Source organism: Polypterus senegalus, chromosome 3 (assembly GCF_016835505.1).
Source record: "Polypterus senegalus isolate Bchr_013 chromosome 3, ASM1683550v1, whole genome shotgun sequence".
In the NCBI taxonomy this organism is placed as follows: Eukaryota; Metazoa; Chordata; class Cladistia; order Polypteriformes; family Polypteridae; genus Polypterus; species Polypterus senegalus.
The window spans coordinates 18566488-18588954 of record NC_053156.1 but is presented as its reverse complement, the minus strand read 5'-3'; the positions used below and the strand labels follow the sequence as shown (position 1 = coordinate 18588954).

The 22467-nt window shown below is 39.1% G+C and overlaps 1 protein-coding gene across 1 annotated transcript in view; it reads right to left on the bottom strand.

The window, feature by feature from the left end:
- Nucleotides 1-4251: 4251 nt before the first annotated feature.
- si:dkey-21c19.3 (sentrin-specific protease 1) overlaps nucleotides 4252-22467 on the bottom strand; it is an 82206-nt gene continuing 63990 nt past the window's right edge. Inside the window, exons 15-18 of the mRNA XM_039746723.1 lie at nucleotides 20913-20992; nucleotides 16723-16807; nucleotides 11529-11624; nucleotides 4252-5136 (exon numbers count right to left, since the gene is read on the bottom strand). Of these exons, the coding sequence (XP_039602657.1) occupies nucleotides 5074-5136; nucleotides 11529-11624; nucleotides 16723-16807; nucleotides 20913-20992 (324 nt within the window). The 3' untranslated portion in view covers nucleotides 4252-5073. The remainder of the gene's footprint in view (nucleotides 5137-11528; nucleotides 11625-16722; nucleotides 16808-20912; nucleotides 20993-22467) is intronic.

Here is a 22467-nt window from a genome sequence, read left to right as displayed (position 1 = left end):
CTTCTGGTCATTGAACTGTTGCCCCGGTCTGCAGTGGTGTGCACTCTAGAGCAAGATGACTTCAAGTTCCTCTCTGTATTTGGCCGCATTCATACTTTTCTTCAGTTCTGACCAGTCTCCCTGCTACTGCATCCCTATACAATGGTGCTACCTCCACTATGGTTCAGGGTAAGGAGGGTATAAGGCAGGCGATGAGCAGTGCCTGGTCTTCACCAGATAAAGTGCATGGCATTCTTTCCAAAGAGTTCAGTTTTTGTCTCATTAGACCAGAGAATCTTTTTCCTCCTGCTGTCAGAGTCTTTTAAACGGTCACGGTCTACACATTCTACCGTAAGTACCAGATTGATGGAGCACGGCTGAAATGGTATTTCTTCAGTCAGGTTCTACCATTTCAGCAGAGGACTTCTGAATCTCTGTTCGCGTGATCATTGGGTTCATGATCACCTCTCAGACTAAGGCAGATTTGTCCTGATTACTCAGTTTGGCAAAACATCCAACTCTAGAAAGAGCTTATGGGTCGAAACCTCTTCTGTCTCAGAATTAATTGAGACCACTGTCCTCATGGGAAAGCTTTATAAATGGTTCAGTCCCCCTGCCGATATTAATGCCTCACCACAGCAGATATCCTACAGAGATTTTCTAAAGTGTATGGTGTAATAATATACTTAAAATATGTATTTAGAAAAAAAAAATACTTCAGACACCAGTTGTTGTACTTAGTACAGGTTAGAACAAGTACAGATAAAAATTGTAGGAAATGACTGGCCAGCTAGCCTGAGGGAATACAGGTGGGCTGAGATGAAGTGACATGAATAGGCTGCCGCTGGACTGGAGGGCAGGGACTGCCTTAGCAGGGTCATTGAGGACTGCACTCGCACAATTTAAGACATGTGTCATGAAGTCATAAGGTTCCTTTAAATTGAGGCTAACACAGTCGGAATCTCTGTGACATTTTTTTTTTTTTTTAACCCTGAGAAGACAATGTTGGTCTCTCGACTTGTCCTATACAGACATGCCCGTTTTTGTCATTTTTCATCATGAAGATAGACCATACAGGACAAGAGACTAATTCAACCTTCTAAGACAGAGAGGCACCTGGCAGTACATTGGAAACTAGATGAACTGCTTATTATCAGGATGCATTATATTACCAGCACTCACTGTATTCTGGCATTTTGAACTATTTATATAACGGTATAAACCACCTTAACAAAAGGATAAGTGTCTGTATGTCCATCAGGTTACTATGTCTCTTATTCCAACAGATGGGGCATCACAGACATTAAGACTGCTTCTACAAATCCAATACCAAATGGCATATAAGAAAGACACGTGAATTGCGTTTAATCATTCCAACAGGTGGTGCATCACAAACATTCGTAGTAATACATTTTATTACCACAAATGTTTGTGATATGCCATCTGTTGGAATGACAAATGCAATGCATTTTATTTCCAAATGCATTCCAAAATACATGCAAAGCTAACACAAAGGTCTAGATCAGTGGTTCCCAAACTCGATCCTAGGGACCTACTGTGGCTGCAAGTTTTTGTTCCAACCAACTTCCATTTTCATAGGACTCTTAGCTTAATTAAGTGAGTCATTATTTCCCAGTTTCTGTGTTTTGGAGACAATCTAGAAATACATTTTAATAAAAATCTACCAAACTTAGTGTATTATGGGGAATACCTAGTTTTTTTATGTTGTTAACAGTATTTTCAACCTAATTTTCATTCTGTTTTTCTGTTCATTTAATTGATTACTTACTAATTCGCGGGTCTGACACTGAAGTCGTTGCTGCTTTTATCATCCTGGGTGTGCTGGTTGTTAATTGTCACTATTTGAGTTAAATGAAGGGTGCAAACTACACAGGAAAAGGGGAAAATTATAGAAAAACTACAAAAGAGAGGTAAGTATATATAGCTTTAGAAAAAAAAAAAACAAATACAGTGGGATGCAAAAGTTTTGGCACCCTTGTTAATAGTCATTATTTTCCTGTGTAAATCGTTGGTTGTTACGATAAAAAATGTCAGTTAAATATATCATATAGGAGACACACACAGTGATATTTGAGAAGTGAAATGAAGTTTATTGGATTTACAGAAAGTGTGCAATAATTGTTCAAACAAAATCAGGCAGGTGCAGAAATTTGGGCACCGTTGTCATTTTATTGATTCCCAAACTTTTCGAACTAATTATTGGAACTCAACTTGGCTTGGTAAGCTCAGTGACCCCTGACCTACAGACACAGGTGAATCCGAGTATTTAAGAGGGTCAATTGTAAGTTTCCCTCCTCCTTTAATTTTCTCTGAAGAGTAGCAACATGGGGGTCACAAAACAACTCTCAAATGACCTGAAGACAAAGACTGTTCATCATCATGGTTTAGGGAAGGATACAGAAAGCTGTCCCAGAGATTGAAGCTGTCTGTTTCCACAGTTAGGAACATATTGAGGAAATGGAAGACCACAGGCTCAGTTCAAGTTAAGGCTCGAAGTGGCAGACCAAGAAAGATTTCAGATAGACCGAAGCGGCGAATGGTGAGAACAGTCAGAGTCAACCCACAGACCAGCACCAAAGACCTACAACATCATCTTGCAGCAGATGGAGTCACTGGGCATCGCTCAACCATTCGCGACTTTACACAAGGAGATGCTGTATGCGAGAGTGATGCAGAGGAAGCACAAACAGAGCCGCTTGAGGTCTGCTCAAGCACATTTGGACAAGCCAGCTTCATTTTGGAATAAGGTGCTGTGGACTGATGAAACTAAAATGAGTTATTTGGGCATAACAAGGGGCGTTATGCATGGAGGAAAAAGAACACAGCATTCCAAGAAAAACACCTGCTACCTACAGTCAAATATGGTGGTGGGTCCATCATGCTGTGGGGCTGTGTGGCCAGTGCAGGGACTGGGAATCTTGTCAAAGTTGAGGTACGCATGGATTCCACTCAGTATCAGCAGATTCTGGAGACCAATGTCCTGGAATCGGTGACAAAGCTGAAGTTGCGCGGGCTGGATCTTTTAACAAGACAACGATCCGAAACACTGCTCAAAATCCACTAAGGCATTCATGCAGAGGAACAAGTACAACGTTCTGGAATGGCCATCTCAGTCTCCAGACCTGAATATAATTGAAAATCTGTGGTGTGAGTTAAAGAGAGCTGTCCATGCTCGGAAGCCATCAAACCTGAATGAACTAGAGATGTTTTGTAAAGAGGAATGGTCCAAAATACCTTCAACCACAATCCAGACTCTCATTGGAACCTACAGGAAGCATTTAGAGGCTGTAATTTCTGCAAAAGGCGGATCTACTAAATATTGATTTCATTTCTTTTTTGTGGTGCCCAAATTTATGCACCTGCCTGATTTTGTTTGAACAATTATTGCACACTTTCTGTAAATCCAATAAACTTCATTTCACTTCTCAAATATCACTGTGTGTGTCTCCTATATGATATATTTAACTGACATTTTTTATCGTAACAACCAACGATTTATACAGGAAAATAATGACTATTAACAAGGTTGCCCAAACTTTTGCATCTCACTGTATTTCTAAATGTTGTATAAATGTAAAAATCAAACACACTGTTGTGTTTTTCTGAATGCAGCATAAGAGAAGAGTAAAAAAGACCAGCTAATTAAATGAGATCAGTTGTTATCGATTACTATTACAGATTGTGCATCTGGTTGGAACAAAACCCATCAGCCACAGTGGGTCCCCAGGACTGAGTTTGGGAACCACTGGTCTAGATGATTACTTAGATATTAGCGTTTGAATAAACGTGACAAAGGACAAGTGTTAAACTGCAACAGCAGTCCACCCTGACAGTGTGCGAAGAGTATGGGATTTAGGAGATTCTGTTATGGTTTACATCATAAAGAGTATAAAGGGGAGAATAGGGTCACCTTAGGGGACTCAGTTTTCTAAAAAATATTTGAAGGCAACAGCTTTCAACTCACAATTTCTTTAGGTAGTGAAAAGGTTATTCAATTTTGCTAAATGTTATGCTAACTGCAAGAAATCACTGCGTACATCACATATATCACCTGTGAGTCCTGAACTCTTAACAAATAAGCACAGCTAGAATTGGTGTCTGACCTTTTGGCTCTTATTCGAGTTTTGACCTTTGGGGGAAAAAAAAAACATCAAAGTCGTCTTAGGGATCTTCCTTCAAGCCGTGCTGCAGCTCAGACTCTCGCAGGAGAACGCCTCCATGATTCTAAAAAAACAAAACTCAGAATTGTGGTGTCGGCAGAAACACCTTCCAGGTTTTAATTACTACAAAGAAAGTCAACCTGGTCTTTACAAAATACAAAATTGATAATTAAAAAGTACAAAATTTTTATGAAATACAGAACACCACAAGAAAAGACTGTATTTACATTAGATATATATATATATATTATAAAAGATCATTTTTCTAAACAAAGTTGTTTTCTATTGTCTCTCTCACCTAAGTGAATGTGAAAACCCGTTCTTGTCTCTGTTTTGCTGGCAGATATAAGCACAGTATCAGTAAGGCCAAAATGTGTCCCTGTCCAGCATACCCACATCCCTTGGTGGAGCCTAAGGGAGATAGTGGAACACACTTCGTTGTAACAAAATAAATAAGAAAATAGAACTCTGTGCAGGACAGCCAGGCTGTTCTGAAAAATATTTGTCTGGTTGCTTCCCACCCTCCTCCCTCCATTTACAAATCATTTCTCAAATAATCTTTTGCAGACAGGCACATGGTGCAGATTTGGAGGTCTCACCTCCTTAATTCACTAGAAATGCTTGGTACCGCGAGGCCAGCCCGCTGCCACCAAACCGCTTCAGCTTTAAGTATGTGTCCATCATGATTATTTAAATGTTTTTTTTTTTTTTTAGCTGCAGGATTGTGCCCAAACAGGGCAAGCTGTCATCTTGGTTACCAAGAATGAAGCAGCAATTTTATGTTGTCCATGTAAGCGCAGATCTGACCAGTCAGACATCTCCTCAAGGCGCCGCATTCAGAGAGGTTGTCCTAAATGGCAAGAATTCAATGCTGCGATTTCACACAACAAGGCAGGGAAAACCATCTCAGTCGTTACAACAGTTTCTTGTTCAGAATCTCCCAGACCATTCTTCTTCGAAAGTATGGCATGTGTTTCTGAGAAAAGGCAAAAAAAAAAAAAAAAAAATTATATACAAAAAAATTGTATGTGTTTACAGGTGTCACAACAGGTCATGAATTATTTTTTTAACAACGTACACTGTATGTATGGTATTGAGCATCATGGACTTTAAGTTCAGTATGGACAAAGCAAGCAAACAATCTAATTTCTCTCTCTGATTTAAAAATTAGGGGTTGCCACAGTGGATCATCATCTTCCATATCATTCTGTCCTCTGCATCTTGTTCTGTTACACTCACCACATCCATAAACCTTCTCTTAGGTCTTCCTCTTTTTCTCTTGCCTGGCAGCTCTATCCTTAACATCCTTCTCCCACTAAATCCAGCATCTCTCCTCTGCACATGTCTAAACCAACACAATCTCGTCTCTCTGACTTTGTCACACAACCGTTCCACCTGAGCTGACCCTCTAATGTCCTCATTTCTAATCCTGTCCATCCTTGTTACACCCAATGCAAATCTTAACTTTTTTAACTCTGTCTCCTGCTTTCTGGTCAGTGCCACCGTCTCCAGCCCATATAACACAGCTGGTCTCACTGGCGTCCTGTAGACCTTCCCTTTCACTCTTGCTGATACCCGTCTGTCACAAATCACTCCTGACACTCTTCTCCACTCACTCCATCTTGCCTGCACTCTCTTCTTCACTTCTCTTCCACAATCCCCATTACTCTGTACTGTTGATCCCAAGTATTTAAACTCATCCACCATCATCAACTCTACTCCCTCATCCTCACCATTCCACTGACCTCCCTCTCATTCACACACATGTATTCTGTCTTGGTGGTCCTACTGACCTTCATTCTTCACCTTTCTAGAGCAGATCTCCACCTCTCCAGGGTCTCCTCAACCTGCTCCCTACTCTCTCTACAGATCACAATGTCATCAGCAAACATCACAGTCCACAAGGACTCCTGTCTAATCTCCTCTGTCAACCTGTCCATCATCATTGCAAATAAAGGGCTCAGAGCCGATCTCTGATGTAATCCCACCTCCATTACTCCTACCACAGACCTCACCACTGTTACACTTCCCTCGTACATATCCTGAACTCTTACGTACTTCTCTGCCACTCCCGACTTCATACAATACCACAGCTCCTCTCGAGGTACCCTGTCATAGGCTTTTTCCAGGTCAACAAAGACGCAATGCAACTCCTACTGTTCTTCTCTCTACTTCTCCATCAACATCTTCAGAGCAAACATCACATCTGTGGTGCTCTTTCTTGGCACAAAACCATCCTGCTGCTCACTAATCATTACCTAACTTCTTAACTGAGCTTCCACTACTCTTTCCCATAACTTCATGCTGTGGCTCATTAATTTTATCCCCCTGTAGTTACTGCAGTTCTGCACATCCCTCTTATTCTTAAATACCGGCCCACCAGTACACTTCTCCACTCCTCAGGCATCCAATCACTTTCAAAGATTCCATTAAACAATCTGGTTAAAAACTCCACTGCCATCTCTCCTAAACACCTCCATGCTTCCACAGGTATGTCATCTGGACCAACGCCTTTTCATTCTTTATCCTCTTCATCGCTGTCCTTACTTCCTCCTTGCTAATCCATTACACTTCCTGATTTACTATCTCCACATCATCCAACCTCTTCTCCCTCTCGTTCTCTGAACTGGTGATGCTAAATTGGCCCGTGTGTTTGTGTGTTCACCCTGTGATGGACTGGTGCCCTGTCCAGAGTTTGTTTCTTTCTCACACGCTCTGCTAGCTAGGACAGGCTTCAGCCAAACACAACTACCCTGGTGGTCTAGATTAAGCAGGTTAGAAAATGACATGACATTTTCTTTGAAGAACCTGTGAAGAGTCTAGTAGACAACTAGTAAAGCCATAGGAGCATCCACCAATATAATTTAACCTTTTGAAGTAAGAAAACCGTCTTTTAGGATATGTCTTGTTTATTCAGAGAGTCCCATTCCATATTATAAAAACTGTTTTGGAAAACAAATTTGAGTTTGGCTGGACTACGCACTAAAAGATTGTGCTATAAATCTTGGTCCAAGAGGGTGTCTTTAATCTCTTCCTTTAAAGAACAATCCCTAATTTACTGGGATTCAAAAGCAGTACAGAGATAATCAAGATAAAATATAATTACCCCCATTCCTCAAAACACAGATGCTACATTAGTATGCAAGTCTAAATTCCGATTGTCTGATGGGTAGATGGGTCTATGTGTGTGCGTGTGAATGCAGCATGTGATAGGCCAAAATTGACAAATTGCCCAGCTGCCCCCAGAGTTAGCGTCTGTCTTTGACCAAAGAATTCCAGGACAGACTTCAATACACCGCAACTCTAAAACTGGATTAAGTGCATTCTATATATGGATGGATAAGTAATAAACATGATTAGATTTAAAGAAGAAAAATTCACTCTCTTTTTGAAATATAAGTGGAATATTTTGGAAAGAAACGGTGCCATTCTTGACAGATTAGAATTTTAACACTGCAGATACAAATCAGGCTTTGATGTCAAGTGTGAAAAATGAATCCAAACTGCGAGGTTCATACTGAAATTAAGGAGTAATTTCCTTTTTTTTTATGGGAGTTTTGATGTTTGAAAGAACAAGAGTGACATCTTAAATAAATCAGGTTGTATACATTTATTATTATTATTATTTTTTTTTTACAAAATTTCCAATTCTTTGGACACTTTTTCCCCCATCATTCTGGTAGTTCGAATATTCCCTTATGGAAGATTGCCTTCCTGCTCTCATAGTGTCAGACCTGCACCTGATCCTGTATGAATCCAGAAAGCTGGTAAATGGAGGGTGCCAGATCAAAACTTTAAAAAAAAACTTGTTGTGTTCAATACAGACTGTTCAACGGCAGCTGCTATGAAGCTTATCTTGGATGTCAGTGCAAATGTCTTTAAAATACTTCACCCACCTTATCACAGTATCAAAAACAATTCACATATACGAGGGGAGACCCAAAAATAATGAGAATTTTTTTCTGGATGCAAGAGGGGCGTTAGTTCCAGCATTTGCTGGCTAGGTGCGTGTACTAGACTGCCCCCTGCATCATTTGGCCAAGTGGCGTTCCTCTGGGAAAGGTCTGTAAGGTCAGTGTCATTATTTTTTTTCTTGAGCCTCTGTTACCATCTTCGTTGATTTTGTGATGGAAGACTTGGAAAGAATAAAATGTTTGCATCAAACTCTGTTTCCTTTTGGGGAAAACAGCAGCAGAAGCTGTCACAATGCTTCAAGAGACTTTAAAGCAGCAGCTTTGAGCCAGGCAAGGGTTTTTACATTAAGGTGCTCAAGCGATTGCGTGATGTAATGTGGAGAAAACGACCCGAATTGTGGAGATCAGGCGAGCGGCTTCTGCATCATGACAACACTCCCACCGACACAGCATTAAGCGTGTGGCATTTTCTCACTAAAAACAGGATGACAACAGTTTCTCGTCCAAAAAGACCTTGCACCCTGTGATATTTTTTCAAAAATAAAATATACAGTGATTCCTCGCTATATCACGCTTCAACTTTCGCAGCTTCACTCTATCGCGATTTTTTTCTCATACATGCTTACGTCACTACGCATGCGCTTTTTGAGAACTTTTATCTAAGCCCTACGATGGCTCCTAAACGTGCTGCTTTTTCTAAGCCTTCTGACAATAAAACTAAGCGCTGGAGAAAGATGCTTACTATCCAGGAGAAGGTGAAACTCTTGGATATGATTAAAGATGGCAATACCCTACAAAAGCCTCCTCACGCATATGAAAAGACAGCCAGCAACTGCCTATCAAGATGTTCTTCAGCCGCGCACCCAGACACCCACTGCCTACTCCTAGTACTTCTTCACTGAAGACAACAACGCACCTGCTGAAGATACTGCACCACCTCTGAAGACTCTCCTACTGAGGTCGTGCCTTCATAGGTTAGTGGTTGTGTGCAATTAAATGTACAGTACAATAATCTACTATATAAAAGCATTCGGGATTGTCCTTCCGTCCCAAGAGTGCAAAGCGTAGTGGTATTCCGCTTATCACAGACTTACTACTTGCGGCTTGAGGTACGAAGCAACGCGATGTGAGCAGTGTTCTGGTGCTCTCATTGTTCTCTTGCTTTTGTGCAAGCTGGAAAAATAGACAAAATTATGTCTCTGGAAATAATTAATGTTGATGGAGTACAAATGCCTCACCGCGTAGTAAACATCAGGGGAGATGGTGCTTGCTTATTCTCATCTATAGCTTATTTAGTGCATGAAACTCTGTCTTTAGCGGTACAGATTCGAACTGACATTGTACGACTTTGGACAGGCACTTGAGGGGATAAAAAAAAAATGTTATGAATGGGCACTTGGATGTTCTCATTCCCTACACTTACATGCCTGATGTACACATGGAGCGCACAAAAATTGAAGATAAAAGTCGGTCACCTTAAAAGGCGAGTGCGCCTAGTAATATGATATTTGTAACGTCTAATATGTCTTATTTTGTCTAATATATTGAGTAATACGAGTGTAATGGTGACTAAAGGGTGTTGTTTCATGTCTAGATGGCTCTAATAATGTTAAAAAACGTATTTAGAAGGTCGTAAACAGGTTTTCTATACTCTGTCAAAATATTCGAATTATAAATAAAGAATCCTATTTCGCGAAAATTCATTTATCATGGTAGAGTCTGGAACGGATTAACCGTGATAAACGAGGGTTCACTGCATGTATGTGTATGTGTATATATATATATATATATATATATATATATATATATATAGTGGATTCTGAGCAGCAAGCACCACACAACTATGTTTCAAATAAATGGATTTGTGTCTTGGGTATAAACATGTTGACCAAAGAGAGTCTTACTGAATCCAAAGAGTTTTGATAAAGAGGAAGATACTTGCTTTATACATGGTTATACTACGTCAGCTAATTCACTTAACATGCTAGTAAGACTGAATGTGAAAGGTATAAGATATACATACTGTACTCTTTAATTCATGGGTGTACCTCTGGCAGTGTAAAGAGAACACAGGGGACTCAGCCCCTCCCATTCAGGTCTTCAGAAGGCACCAATTAAATGAGTCCTGTGGAGTTCTTCTAGCTATGCAGAAAAACACACTGAAGGACAAGCTAGTGTAAATTAAGGGAAGTGCACTCTAGACCAACATGAGGAGGCACTTTAACATGTAAAAGTGTCAATAGATTCCGAGCCAATGTACAGAGTGTTGCAGTTAAAGCAAAGCCAACAGCTGTTAAAAAGCAAATGAACCAAATTCACAAATTATTGACTATGCTAGCTTGATGCATAAAATGACCTACTCCCGCTTGCAAACGCCTCCTTCACCAATTTTAAGTCAAAAGCATTTCAAAGCATAAAAAAAGAAGAAAATGTTAATAAAAAACATTTAAAAAAAATGTTAATAATCAAAAACGTGAAAATGTGCAGTTATATTTAAATCATTTGGCAGTTTAACATGGCATTCTGATAACTTCACCTTCATTTAATCCTGATACTCTGTATATTCAATTCATTATAATAACTATTCAATGGTGGCTCTAAAATCCGTACTAACCCCTACTCTCTCTTCTGTTTCTTTTCCCGGTTTTCTGTGGTGGCGATCTGCACCACCACCACCTAACCAAAGCACCGTGATGTTCCTACATTGATGGATTAAAAGCCAGAAGTCTACGTGACCATCATCATCAAGTCCTTCCATGAGAACCCTAAATACAAAGAGGACTGATCATTTATGTTAGGTAGAATGCCCAGAGGGCAGATTTTATTTTTCTCTCCAGCCGTCTGGAGTTTTTTTTTTTTTCTTCTTCTTCTGTCCTCCCTGGCCATCGGACCTTACTCTTATCCTACGTTAATTAATGTTGTCTTATTCTAATTCTTACTTTGTCTTTTATTTCTCTTTTCTTCATCATGTAAAGCACTTTGAGCTACATTATTTGTATGAAAATGTGCTATATAAATAAATGTTGTTGTTGTGGTGTGCTCAAAGAGAAGCTACAAAGGGTACTTTAATATCATGAATGGATCACGTTAATGAAAGGCACTTTGCAATTTGAATAAAAAGTATATTAAGGATATTATGTACTTACCAGGATTAATAATGACATTTTAGCTGTATGTTGGAATTGGGAGAGGGGTGTGTGTGTGTGTGTGTGTGTGCGTACACTTCCTAATATGGCAAATTAAAACGGAAATGAGACAATCATCACACAATATTTACTTATTGTATGCAACTATTTTGTTAACAGTTGTTCATCAACATGCAGCTGTGGAGCCCCAGTAGCAACCTAATTGATCATCCAGCAGCAGGTCATCCATGTCAACATTCCTAACAAATCAGTAGTTTTCAGTTTATTAGCAATATGCTTAGAAAGCATTTATGTATTTAACTTCTCACCTGTGTAAATGTAATAGGTTTGTCTTTGGTGATGTAGTCAGCATATTTACAGGTAAACATGCCACAGTCACTTCCATTCATCTGTTGAGGGATCTCCTGTATTAAATAAACAGAATTTAAAAAGTCACATGAAAAATCCACTTTCTACATGTCCTCCACCTATGCTGCACATTCAATTAAGTCACATTTGATTAAGTCACAAATGCATCTATTTTAAAACTTGCTTAGTTCAAGAACCAATGTTTGACTAGCTGGCCTAGTAGTGGACTATTGGTCTAATTCTGAAATCTATACGCATAAGTGTCAGATAGTTGAAATGAATTCAACAGAGTTTGACTGTAGTGTACAATACCTTCACAAAACTCATTGAATGGCACTCAAAGAAATCATTCTCAAGTTTCCCAGTCCAATGTGCTTGTCACATGTCCTACTAAAATGCATCATATTTTTCCTTCCAGCAGATGGCACATATAACTGATACTATAATGTTATAAAGGAAATTTTAAATAATAAAAAAAAAAAAGATAGGAAAAAAGGCTCACTGAAGGAAGTCTTAATCTTACTGAAGCCCAGTGACTGTCACACAGAGGAAAGTGGCTGATATAAAGATCAGTGGGATTTTAAGCTTAGATCCTGGGAAGATACCATGCTCCCTTGATAACTGTTACCAGAATGTTTATTTATTTACTCCTGCTCTCATTTTCCTTAATTCATTAATGGGAGTAGATCTCTTCTATAGCTAATACAGGTTGAGTATCTCTAATCCGAATCTCCAAAATCAGAAACTTTATGAGCATCAGCATGACAAAGTGCAAAATTTCCGCATCTGACCTCACATGTCCATGTGGGGTTCTGAACAATGTTCTCTCTAATTAATTTTACTGATGTGAATAAAACCTGAGCTGGTACTTACTATTTTATGACTAATTCCATCGATTCCCCCTTTGATTTTTAAGCTGTGTAAAGCATCACTGCACACACTGGGGTTACAGGTCAGGGTCAACTGTGAAGTATTAAGGTTTGTGTAGCACAAACACATAGGTGACGTTTGTGTGTGAGGTTGGGCGGAGTTCCAGCTGGCGTTTCAGGAGCTGCAGTTGCAATGCCAAAGGACGAAAGGTGCAATAACACCTTGGCAGTAATTATCTCATTATGTATATGCAAATATTCATTTTTTTTAAGATATGTATCAGTTTGTCTATTGCTTCAGGTAAACAGCATTTTCTATTGGAATCACAAAAGCAGGGATAACATTTGTGATGCACCATCTGTTGGAATGGAAAACACAATTTTATTACTATATCAATTACAAAGGTATACTGCAAACGTTAATGCTGAATGCACCCAGCAGATTGTTACTGACAGAATGACAGATATTGGCTTCTATCATATAGGTACCACATATGCATTTAATAGCACACACATTTTATACAGTTAAGGGTAGAATTAACAGCTCCCAAAAAGAAATGAGGAAAAAAAAAAAAAAAACAGAGCCTTTGATTAGTAGCAAAAGTGCAATTAACAAAAAAGAATAAAGGCAAAATCAAATATTTTACTGACGCAATAAACAAAAAAAAGCAAATGGCAATGTCAGAATTATTAGCAACCTGTCAATCAATCAACAATAGTGTACATTTCTGACTGACAACTCACATCAACCATTCCCATCAAAGACTCTCAACAGGATTGAGATCTGTGCTTTGAGAAGGTCACTCCAAGACCTTGATATTGTCTTTTAACAAGTTGTTGGTGAACTTCAATGTATGCTTTGGGTCATTAGCTTGCTGGAAGACCCAACAATGACCTAAAGCCATGTACGTTGCCATGATGCAACATCCAGCTCTTCTAAAAACTGTGAAACACCTGGAAATGGCGGTACAGCCTTCCTCCTTCAGATGGACATCCACTACCTTCTTTCTGAGGCCCAGACTTGTTTCTTGGGGTTTTGGCCTGATGACATGACTTGTTACAAAGAATGCAAGAATGGTGTGTCTCAATCTAGCCTTCAAGTGCCACTGACCCTGCTTATCTGAGGCCATTTAGTCCAGATTGATTGAGGCATTCAAGTCATATGGGGTTCAGGTAGGGTTTGAAACTTGAACTTGCTAGATTTTCTCCTGAGGAATTCAATTAGGGAATAATAATTTGGACTGGCCAAAATTTCAAAACATGTTACACAGTAACCTTGGAGATTTTTACAAAGTTTAAAATGTACACAATGGGACCTTTTACGCTGATGAATTTTTACTCTTGAATGTTGCTAACATTGGACAGTCTGTTAATTTTGTCTTTAACTGCACACATTTCTAAATACTGTACAGTTAAAATGAAGCATAAAAGTAAGCAATAAACAAAAAATCACAGTGGTGGTGGATGCTGCACCATTGTAGCCAATGAAGGATAAAGGCAGGTCAAAATGTATCTGCTCTTTGACCAGGCAGATGTTACAAAGACATTTTAATGTCAGCGATTCTAATCAAAACTAAAAGCCAAATGCTTAAATTGGTGACTGAAAATGGCAAATTCCTTCTGAGGTGTCATTATAAAGTTAGCACGGATAATTTGATGAAAATAACAGTGGCTCTAAGAATCAGTAGCCACACTTCTAAAATGACTGAATGAGGTAGCTTATATGTATATATGTATATGTATATGTATGTATCTTTATATCTTGTATCAGGATTTTCAACAAAGCGGGTCCTGAATTAGCAGCATGGCTATAATCAATGCCTACAGCACCGTCATATTTGATTTTTCTGGCCAAAAATGCCATTCTGCTTCTGCGGTCTACATTTTCAGTGCCATAGCTTAGTGAACATACTCTAACAATTTACACAGTATGGAGGGCTTATAGACTGACAGCAACAACATGATAACAAGCTGACCTAAAATGCACATGTTTTCTTAAGTTAGTGGCAACTGCATGCCACAAGTGGAGTGGCTTGCAAGAAAGCAACTGGATTCAACAGGGGTCACTTTTAAACCATTTTCAGATATTTCAAAAGAGCACAAAATCAGTTTAAGATTTTGGAAGTTGTCACAGAATAAAATCCCAAACCAGTAACATTCAAAGCTAGGAAATCACGCAGAGTTAAAAGCAGTTGGTTTAAGTGACTTTGGTCTGTGCTCTGTCCGAGGAGAAAGCTGCTCTTTCTAGACTCAAAGACATTTTTATACACAGCTTAACATAGGTAAGACACTTTGACACTCTTGCTTATGCTAATAGACAACACCTAATGGCATTTTGCAACCTTTGTCCAATCATTTAGAGTCTAGCCCAAATTTCACATTGGATAATGCTTATCAATCTCCATTATTTATTATTATGCTAATCCTCCAATCACTCTTTGGCAACTGCATTCATGGTGTCAATTTATATTGATGGAGCAGTGCCATGTAAGATTTAGTGCATATCTATTCGCATGCATAACATCCCATGAATGAAGCCTTCATACACACAAACCCTTCTTGTTTATTGCCCCAGAAAAGGTGACAAGTAAGAGGCTATACCAATCAAACCAATCAATCAAACTCAGAGTAGCTCAATAGTGGAACATGGATAAATATTTCCATTGAGCTCATTTAGGATCATATTTTTAATAAAGAGGATTTTTAACACTGCGGTGGGCTGGCGCCCTGCCCGGGGTTTATTTCCTGCCTTGCGCCCTGTGTTAGTTGGGATTGGCTCCAGCAGACCCCCCATGACCCTGTAGATGGGATATAGCAGATTGGATAACGGATGGATTTTTAACATAAATAAATTATTTGATTAGGAATATAAGTAATAAAATGGTTAAGTTTACAGATAAGTGGATTGGCAGATAATTGAATGAAAGCAAATGTAAAGTAGTCCCTGTAAGAAATAAAAAGGTTAGGACTGAACACACAATGGGAGGTCAGAAAATCGAAAGTACTCCTCGTGAGAAAGATTTAGGAGTCAGTGGACTTGTCACAATCAACGGCCAGGCAGTGTTCAGAAGCCAATAATCAGACTAAAAGAATGTTACATTATATAGCGTCTTAATGTGTGGAGTACAAGTCACAGCTCAAGCCTTGTTTATCAAGGAGTCAGGTACCTAGAGCTGTACATACTAAAAAAATGTGTTGTTATTTGGAACACATGCATTTCACGTGTATTCCGTGTCTACAAAGATCCAAGTGCAGAATGACAGGAAATGCAAGAAATGTTGAACATATGCCTAAGAGAGAAACTTTTTTTCTGTTTTAGTAATTTTAACATGAAGTGTATAATGTGTGAAGACTGAAGTCCAAATATCAAATAAGCACTTTCACAAAAGGATTATCGACACATTTACAAGTCAAAACACGCCGACGGAGTGGTGCGAGTCGATTTAAGATGGGAAGGATTTATGAGTTTTTTCGTAAGCTTTGGTAATTCAAGTGTTAAACCTTCAACACCTTATGTTTTTTACATCATCACCGGTTTCAAAATTTTATCTATTCTCTTAATAGCTCATGGAAAAATAGGGACTTTCTCTGCCTTTACAGTTTTGTAAATTTCTGAATAGTTATAGTTGGCCTGAAGAAGTGTCCAGCAGAACAATTCCAGACAAAAAACAGACTATGTTATTTTCTTATTGAACAGTCAGCTTCTCTCAGTCTTCCTAACTGGAACTCATAGCACTGTATGTTGTAGTCTCTCTCTTTGTTCTAGCATACAAGATCCACCTATAAGCTTGTTAGCAAGCCTATGACAAACTGCATCAGGATGTGTTTTTTTTTTTTATTAATTTTATTGTAATCATTCCATACAAATCGATCAATTTTTACAAAAAATAGGATTGAGAACAGGTCGACCCCCATCCCTGAGACAGAGCGCATGGCCAACAGAGTAAAACTTAAGGCTTGTAAGCATACCTAAATTGAGGAGTTTGACAGGTCAATAGAGGTGAATGAAGAAAAAGAAATGCGGAAATAATTGCTTCCTTTGTGCTTTAAGAGCTTATTCTAAAATATTATTGATTAGATCCTGCCATATTTTGAAATAAATCTGTACAGATCCTCTAACTGAATATTTGATTTTTTCCAATTTCAAATAGTACAGTATATCACACCATCATCTATACTCAAATGCACCTTTTCATGAAAACCCCGAGGAGTGCTGCTTCAACTTCAATAGGTTAACCCCATTTCTCCTTGTTTGCAGAATATTGTGAAACTGTGGTTCACTTACGTTTCGTTTCTTGCAGTGTAGGACCCAACCAGTCGTGTCTAACTTGGTGACTTTTTTATCCAGACTCTCTTGTTCCAGGTATTTTCTATTAGATATAACCAAACATTCATTAATTATTTCAAAGGTAAATATTAGACAGAAGAAGAGAGCATTTCCCTCCTTTTATCACTAAAAATCTTTCCATTATTCTTGCAAAAGCTTCAAAGACAAAAATGCTGGTAAAGGCTATATACCATTAGATGACTTTTCCACCAATTTTCAGTCATAGCCTTCATTTACATAATCACAGCCAGTCAAGAGGCATTCAGCGGCTGTGAAGCCGATCGATCATCTGATTTAACTTCCCAAATGCCAAATGTTACTCTCACAAATAGAAGAGAAGCTCTTCTGTCTGATGTCTCATATTTTACACGCCACAACAGAATGGAAAGAAGAATTAAAATCACAGAGAGTGCTGTTGAACTCACTACAGCTGTTAAATCTTTGTAAAGTGTTGCTCCATCAGGCAACAGGCTTTTGGCTGCCAGAAAAATGGGTGAGCACACATGTGCTAGAAGACCAGTGCTCTGCTTGTAAATGTGTCAATGGCTACGATTTCACTGTACAACAATTTTTTTTTTTTTTTTTGAAAAGTCTTGCTTCCTGAAAAGTTTTTGTTGATAGTGACAGGCCTACTGGGTATGCACAAATATAGTTTTGGTTTTACTGCATCACGTAGGAATGGACAATAATGTTTTTAGTCACGTTTATGTTTTGCATAAGCTATTCATTTTAACAGAAATAAAAGTATTTTGCTCCCAATTTTCTTTTGTATTTTGTGTGGTGCATCATGTTGCAGTGTCCAACAGTAATCAGCAAGCATTGACGGATTATGGTTGCCCTGGTATCGTTTCTCCATCGTAGCAATGTCCTGGTGAAATCTTTCACCGTGTTTGTCACTGACAGCACTGAGATTTGCGGGGAAGAAGCCCAATTGTGATTGGAGGAAATTAATCTTGAGTGACATGTTGCACTTCATTGTCTTGTATGCTTTGAGAAGTTTGTCTACCAGCTGAATGTAGTTTGAGGCTTTGTAATTGCCCAGAAAATTGTCAACACCTTCGAAGACTTTCCAGGCAATTTTTTCCAGCCCAACTAACAGATCTTCAAACCACTTGTCACTCATAACAAATCTGATCTGAGGGCCAACAAAAATGCCCTCTTTGATCTTGGCATCAGTTATTCTTGGGAACATCTGTCTTAAACAACAAAAACCTTTGCCTTCCTTGTTCGGTGCTTTCACGAATTTCTTCATGAGTCCCAGTTTTATGTGAAGAGGATGCAAAAATATCTTTGCCAGGTCGACAAGCGATTCATGTGTCACATTTTTCCTGGAACTAACTTTTTACATAGTGGCCAGTTCTGTCCAGAATAGTGCGACTCTTTGACACGGCTGTCCCATTCACAGATGGGACAATAGTACTTTCTATAGCCGAGCTACAGTCCTAGTAACAGAGCAATGGACTCTTAGATCTACACAGATATTCCAGTTGTACCTGCTATACTGCACATGCTTCAGCAACATTTCCATATTGTCATACGTTTCTTTCATGTGAGCTGCATAGCCACTGAAGGATAAACGTTGCCATTGTGCAGCAGAACAGCTTTCAGGCTTAACATTGATGAATCAATGAAGAGACGCCACTCTTCCGGATTGTGATCACAACCCAAGGCCGAGAACAATCCTTCAATGTCACAACAGAAACAGAGACTGTCGACTTCTGCAAAAAGTTTGGTTATATCATGATGCTGGCCTCGAAACACAGAAATTTTCGTACCCGGGGACAGCAAACACCATTCCTGCAGTCTCGAACCCAGCAGCTCAGCTTTTGACAGACCCAAATCTCTGACCAAATCGTTCAATTTGGACTGTGTTATCAGATGTGGATCACCTGATGAGATTGGTTCAAAATCTGGGTCAATGTCACTGTCAGTACCCTGCATTGAAGTTTCTTCATCTGGTTCGTCTAAGGTCCAATCCCCTGGTGGTTTCGGAATTGGAAGACTGTCATCATGTGGCACGGGTCTCATTGCTGAAGGCAGATTAGGATATTCAATTGACATCTTGTTTAAGGCAGAGAAGCCAGACACATTAGTCAAACAGAAGTAACAGTCCGTCACATGGTCTTTCTGTTCTCGCCATATCATCGGAACAGCAAACGGCATCGTCTTTCGAGTGCCTCTAAGCCAGGCTCTCAGACTGACAGCACATGTCGCACAGCAAATGTCAGGCACCCATTCCTTGTCTTGATCAAGAGCCGAAATACAGATAAGCTTTCTTCACAAGAGCACTCATCCAACGTCTCTGAGGAGCAAGTGTATATTCCCCACAGATATAGCAGAATGTATTGCGGCTGCTACGACATTGACGAGACATATCGCCTGACACCAAAACGTCTATAGCATCAAGCTTACTTACTGTTATATTACTACTATACATACACACAAGGACCATCTATATTAACCAAGTGAGCAGGATCAGTGCATGCAAACCACCTTTATAGCAGGATGAGGCAGCGTCAAGCTCATTCACACCGTTGTTGATAAGTCACTTACGGGAGTGAAAATGTTTGGATACAAAAATAAAAAATCAAGACAAAACTCTGAAACGGTACGTGATGAGTAAATTTTGATGTGATGTGAAGAAACACCCCAGTGTTCAAAAAGCAAAAACTTTGTTGTGCAGTGTTTTCAGTTGAGTAATTTAGTCTTACTGAATCCAGATGTATAATATAAATGTCTGGAGACAAGAATGAGTGAATTTTGCTTAAAACTGGGAATGAACAATAAGACGGGTCACTGAGTGTCACATTCCTAAAACGATTCAACGCCTCAAGAAGGGGCGATGACTTTGAACTCCAAAGATCAAAGGTGCTCTCATTAACCTGGCCTCACAGAGCAAGCTTTGATTTATGATACAGTGATTGCAGTCATAAAGTCTTCTATTAGACGTATAAATGTGTGTCACATGTGCAGATGAGAACACGTTAAAAAACATAACCTGATACAAGGAAAAAAGCATTCTGTAACTTCAAATTAGACATTGGGATTCAACAGCATCAACGGACAAATGGTAAATGTGAATGATGTATTGTTGTAGGTGCTATGTGTGCTTTCTGTTGTTCAGGGTTACGACAATAGTGTAGGAGTCGATGTAAGCATGAAAAAATGAAAAATACACATTTGAAGTGAATGATATGTCACATTATATCAAAAGGGCTGGCACTAAGAGAGAGGAAAATGAAAAACCACAGGAAATTTAGATTTCAGTGCCAAAAATATCCAAATCAACAAATCTGCCCAACACCATCAGATGAGGCTGCATGTCTAAATGAAAATGAAAGAAACCTAACATTAATGTCTAACTGGAAACACAAACATGAAGAAATAGCCACAGCATTTTAACACATAGTACAGCCGCAGACCATAATGCTTATCTAAACTCTTTTTGCTGTTATGTCACATACTGATGCAATAGTTAAAATGACAGAAGGACATTGTAGCAGACAGAAGCACTCCTCAACTGTGTGGAGCCCAGTAGCTGCAGTGTTCAACTTTGTGCATGTGTATGAGTGAGTCTCTGTCCGACTGCACTGTCACAGCACTCATTACAACGTGCAAATTAATTATTAATGTATCAGTGACCTTGTGCTACTGAGCTTCTGAATGGATAACAGAAATTTTTGCTTTTTAATTTTCTCTCAGCATCAAGTCATTTGTCCAGTATATTTAGATCTCTCAGGCAACGGCTTAAAATGCACAGACTGGAGGGAATTAGGGGGTGGGAATTTTAGGAAGAAGCCCTGGGGCTGTGTAGCCTTTATTAGTGCAAGATTTTGCCACAAGTCATTACACACATTTTAACAGGTTGTCCCCAGACATGTATTCTATACTTTGAGAATCAAGTCTGGCCTCTCAAGACAACAAGTAATTTGACGTGGTGCAACGACAAGATCAGAGACTGTAATCGGCAAATCTGACATAGCCACCGTCAAAACCTTGTGTAATGTGACATCAGCTTAAGACTTTGATAGGCGCAAGGCATGTCTCACAAGTGTATTTTTTGCCTCCACTATTGTAAAACTCTCTTCAGCACAAGAATGGAGTGGAATGGGACACCCCTGAAAACAAATTAGAAGCAGCATACTTACTGTATTGTCTTGCAAGCCTCATTGTCGCTCCCACCCATGGAGTCAAAATAGGAGATATTCTTTTTTCTGAAGTCTACCACCTAAAACATAAAAAAAAATCCAACTTAATATACAAAATAATTAATTGCATTTCAAGATGCAACAGAAGCACAAGGGGAAACACTACAACTACCAAGATGATGGCTACACTTATAAAATAATCATAGAAAAAACAAGTGTGTCAATGTTATTATTAATCTTTTTTCCAATAACCACCATCTTTTTTTTTTTTTAGTAAACTAGGGAGTTCACCCTCGCACTGTTGTGAAGAGGAGGGCTGAACGCACCCCAAGGAGACGCGGTCGCTCCTCCGAAACACCTCTTAAACGTTGATACAATGGGAAACAAACTTTGCTTCATTAGCTGCTGACTCACTGCTGCGTGATTTGCATCTCGTGCGGCACTTTGAGTGTTTAAAAGCCTGTACAGCAGCTGTCCTTTTGTCTCACTGCCTTGTCTCTCTTCTCCCCCAGACATCCTCAAACACTATTCGATCTCTTTTAGCTGTTCCGTTATTTCACCAAGTAATAATTTCCGTTTGCGCTAATGCGATCTTTCCCATAATTGTTATTGAAAAACTTTCTAATTTTCCTACTTCCATTATCTCTAACCTACTCTGCATGTGTACCGCGCCAACGTTTCTTTACGATGTTCTACTATGTCTTTTGCCGGCCCCAGGCGTGGTTAAATCTCTTGGCGCAAAGTCTGGTCTTGCGGAACGGGCAGATTATTATTTTCCTTATTTTTAGAATTTGCACATAAGTTATTTTTGTTCTTTTTTGCATTCTTTTCTCTCCAACGCTTTTGGGTCTCTTTAAGACACGCTGCCCTCTCTTCTCGCCAAAGTCTGCCACAAAGTCTAGTCTCAATTAAGGGCAGAGAGCACAGGAACTGTGTCTGCCAAAACCATTCCAACAACTGAGAGGTTAGATGACCGTAGTCTTGTTTGAAAATGGTTGTAAGTAGGGCGTGACATGCAAAAGTCACTTGCTTCCAAAGGTTGTATGTATGACGTGACTTGACCGTCTCGCGGGACATGAAAGTGTCTCTCTTCAAAAGATCATGTCTCATCACAGGAAAAAAAGTCTCATCTCGTCCCAAGATTTTTCTTTTTTTAATAATAGAGAGGTGTGTGTCACAGACACAGCACACGGACCAACATTGTGCTAAAAGTTGTCAAATTATGTTCCAGGATACTCAGAATGAACATATCTGCCTAAAGTCGAATGTTGAAATACAGTGTCAATAAAAAATACTCATTTCCTTGGAAGGTTTCACATATATTTTTTATGCAGCATTGAATCACCAGGGATTTCATTTAGCATTTTTGTTACTGATCAACAGAAAAGGACTCCTTAATGTCAAAAAGAAAACAGATCAATGCAAAAAGATCCAAGTTAATTACACAAGATAACTGATTGCATACCTAAATGGTTTAGCCAACTGGTTTTAGAAGTCACAGAATAAGTTCAACGGAGGCCTGTCTGAGGTTTCAGCGGAGTGATTTATAAATACA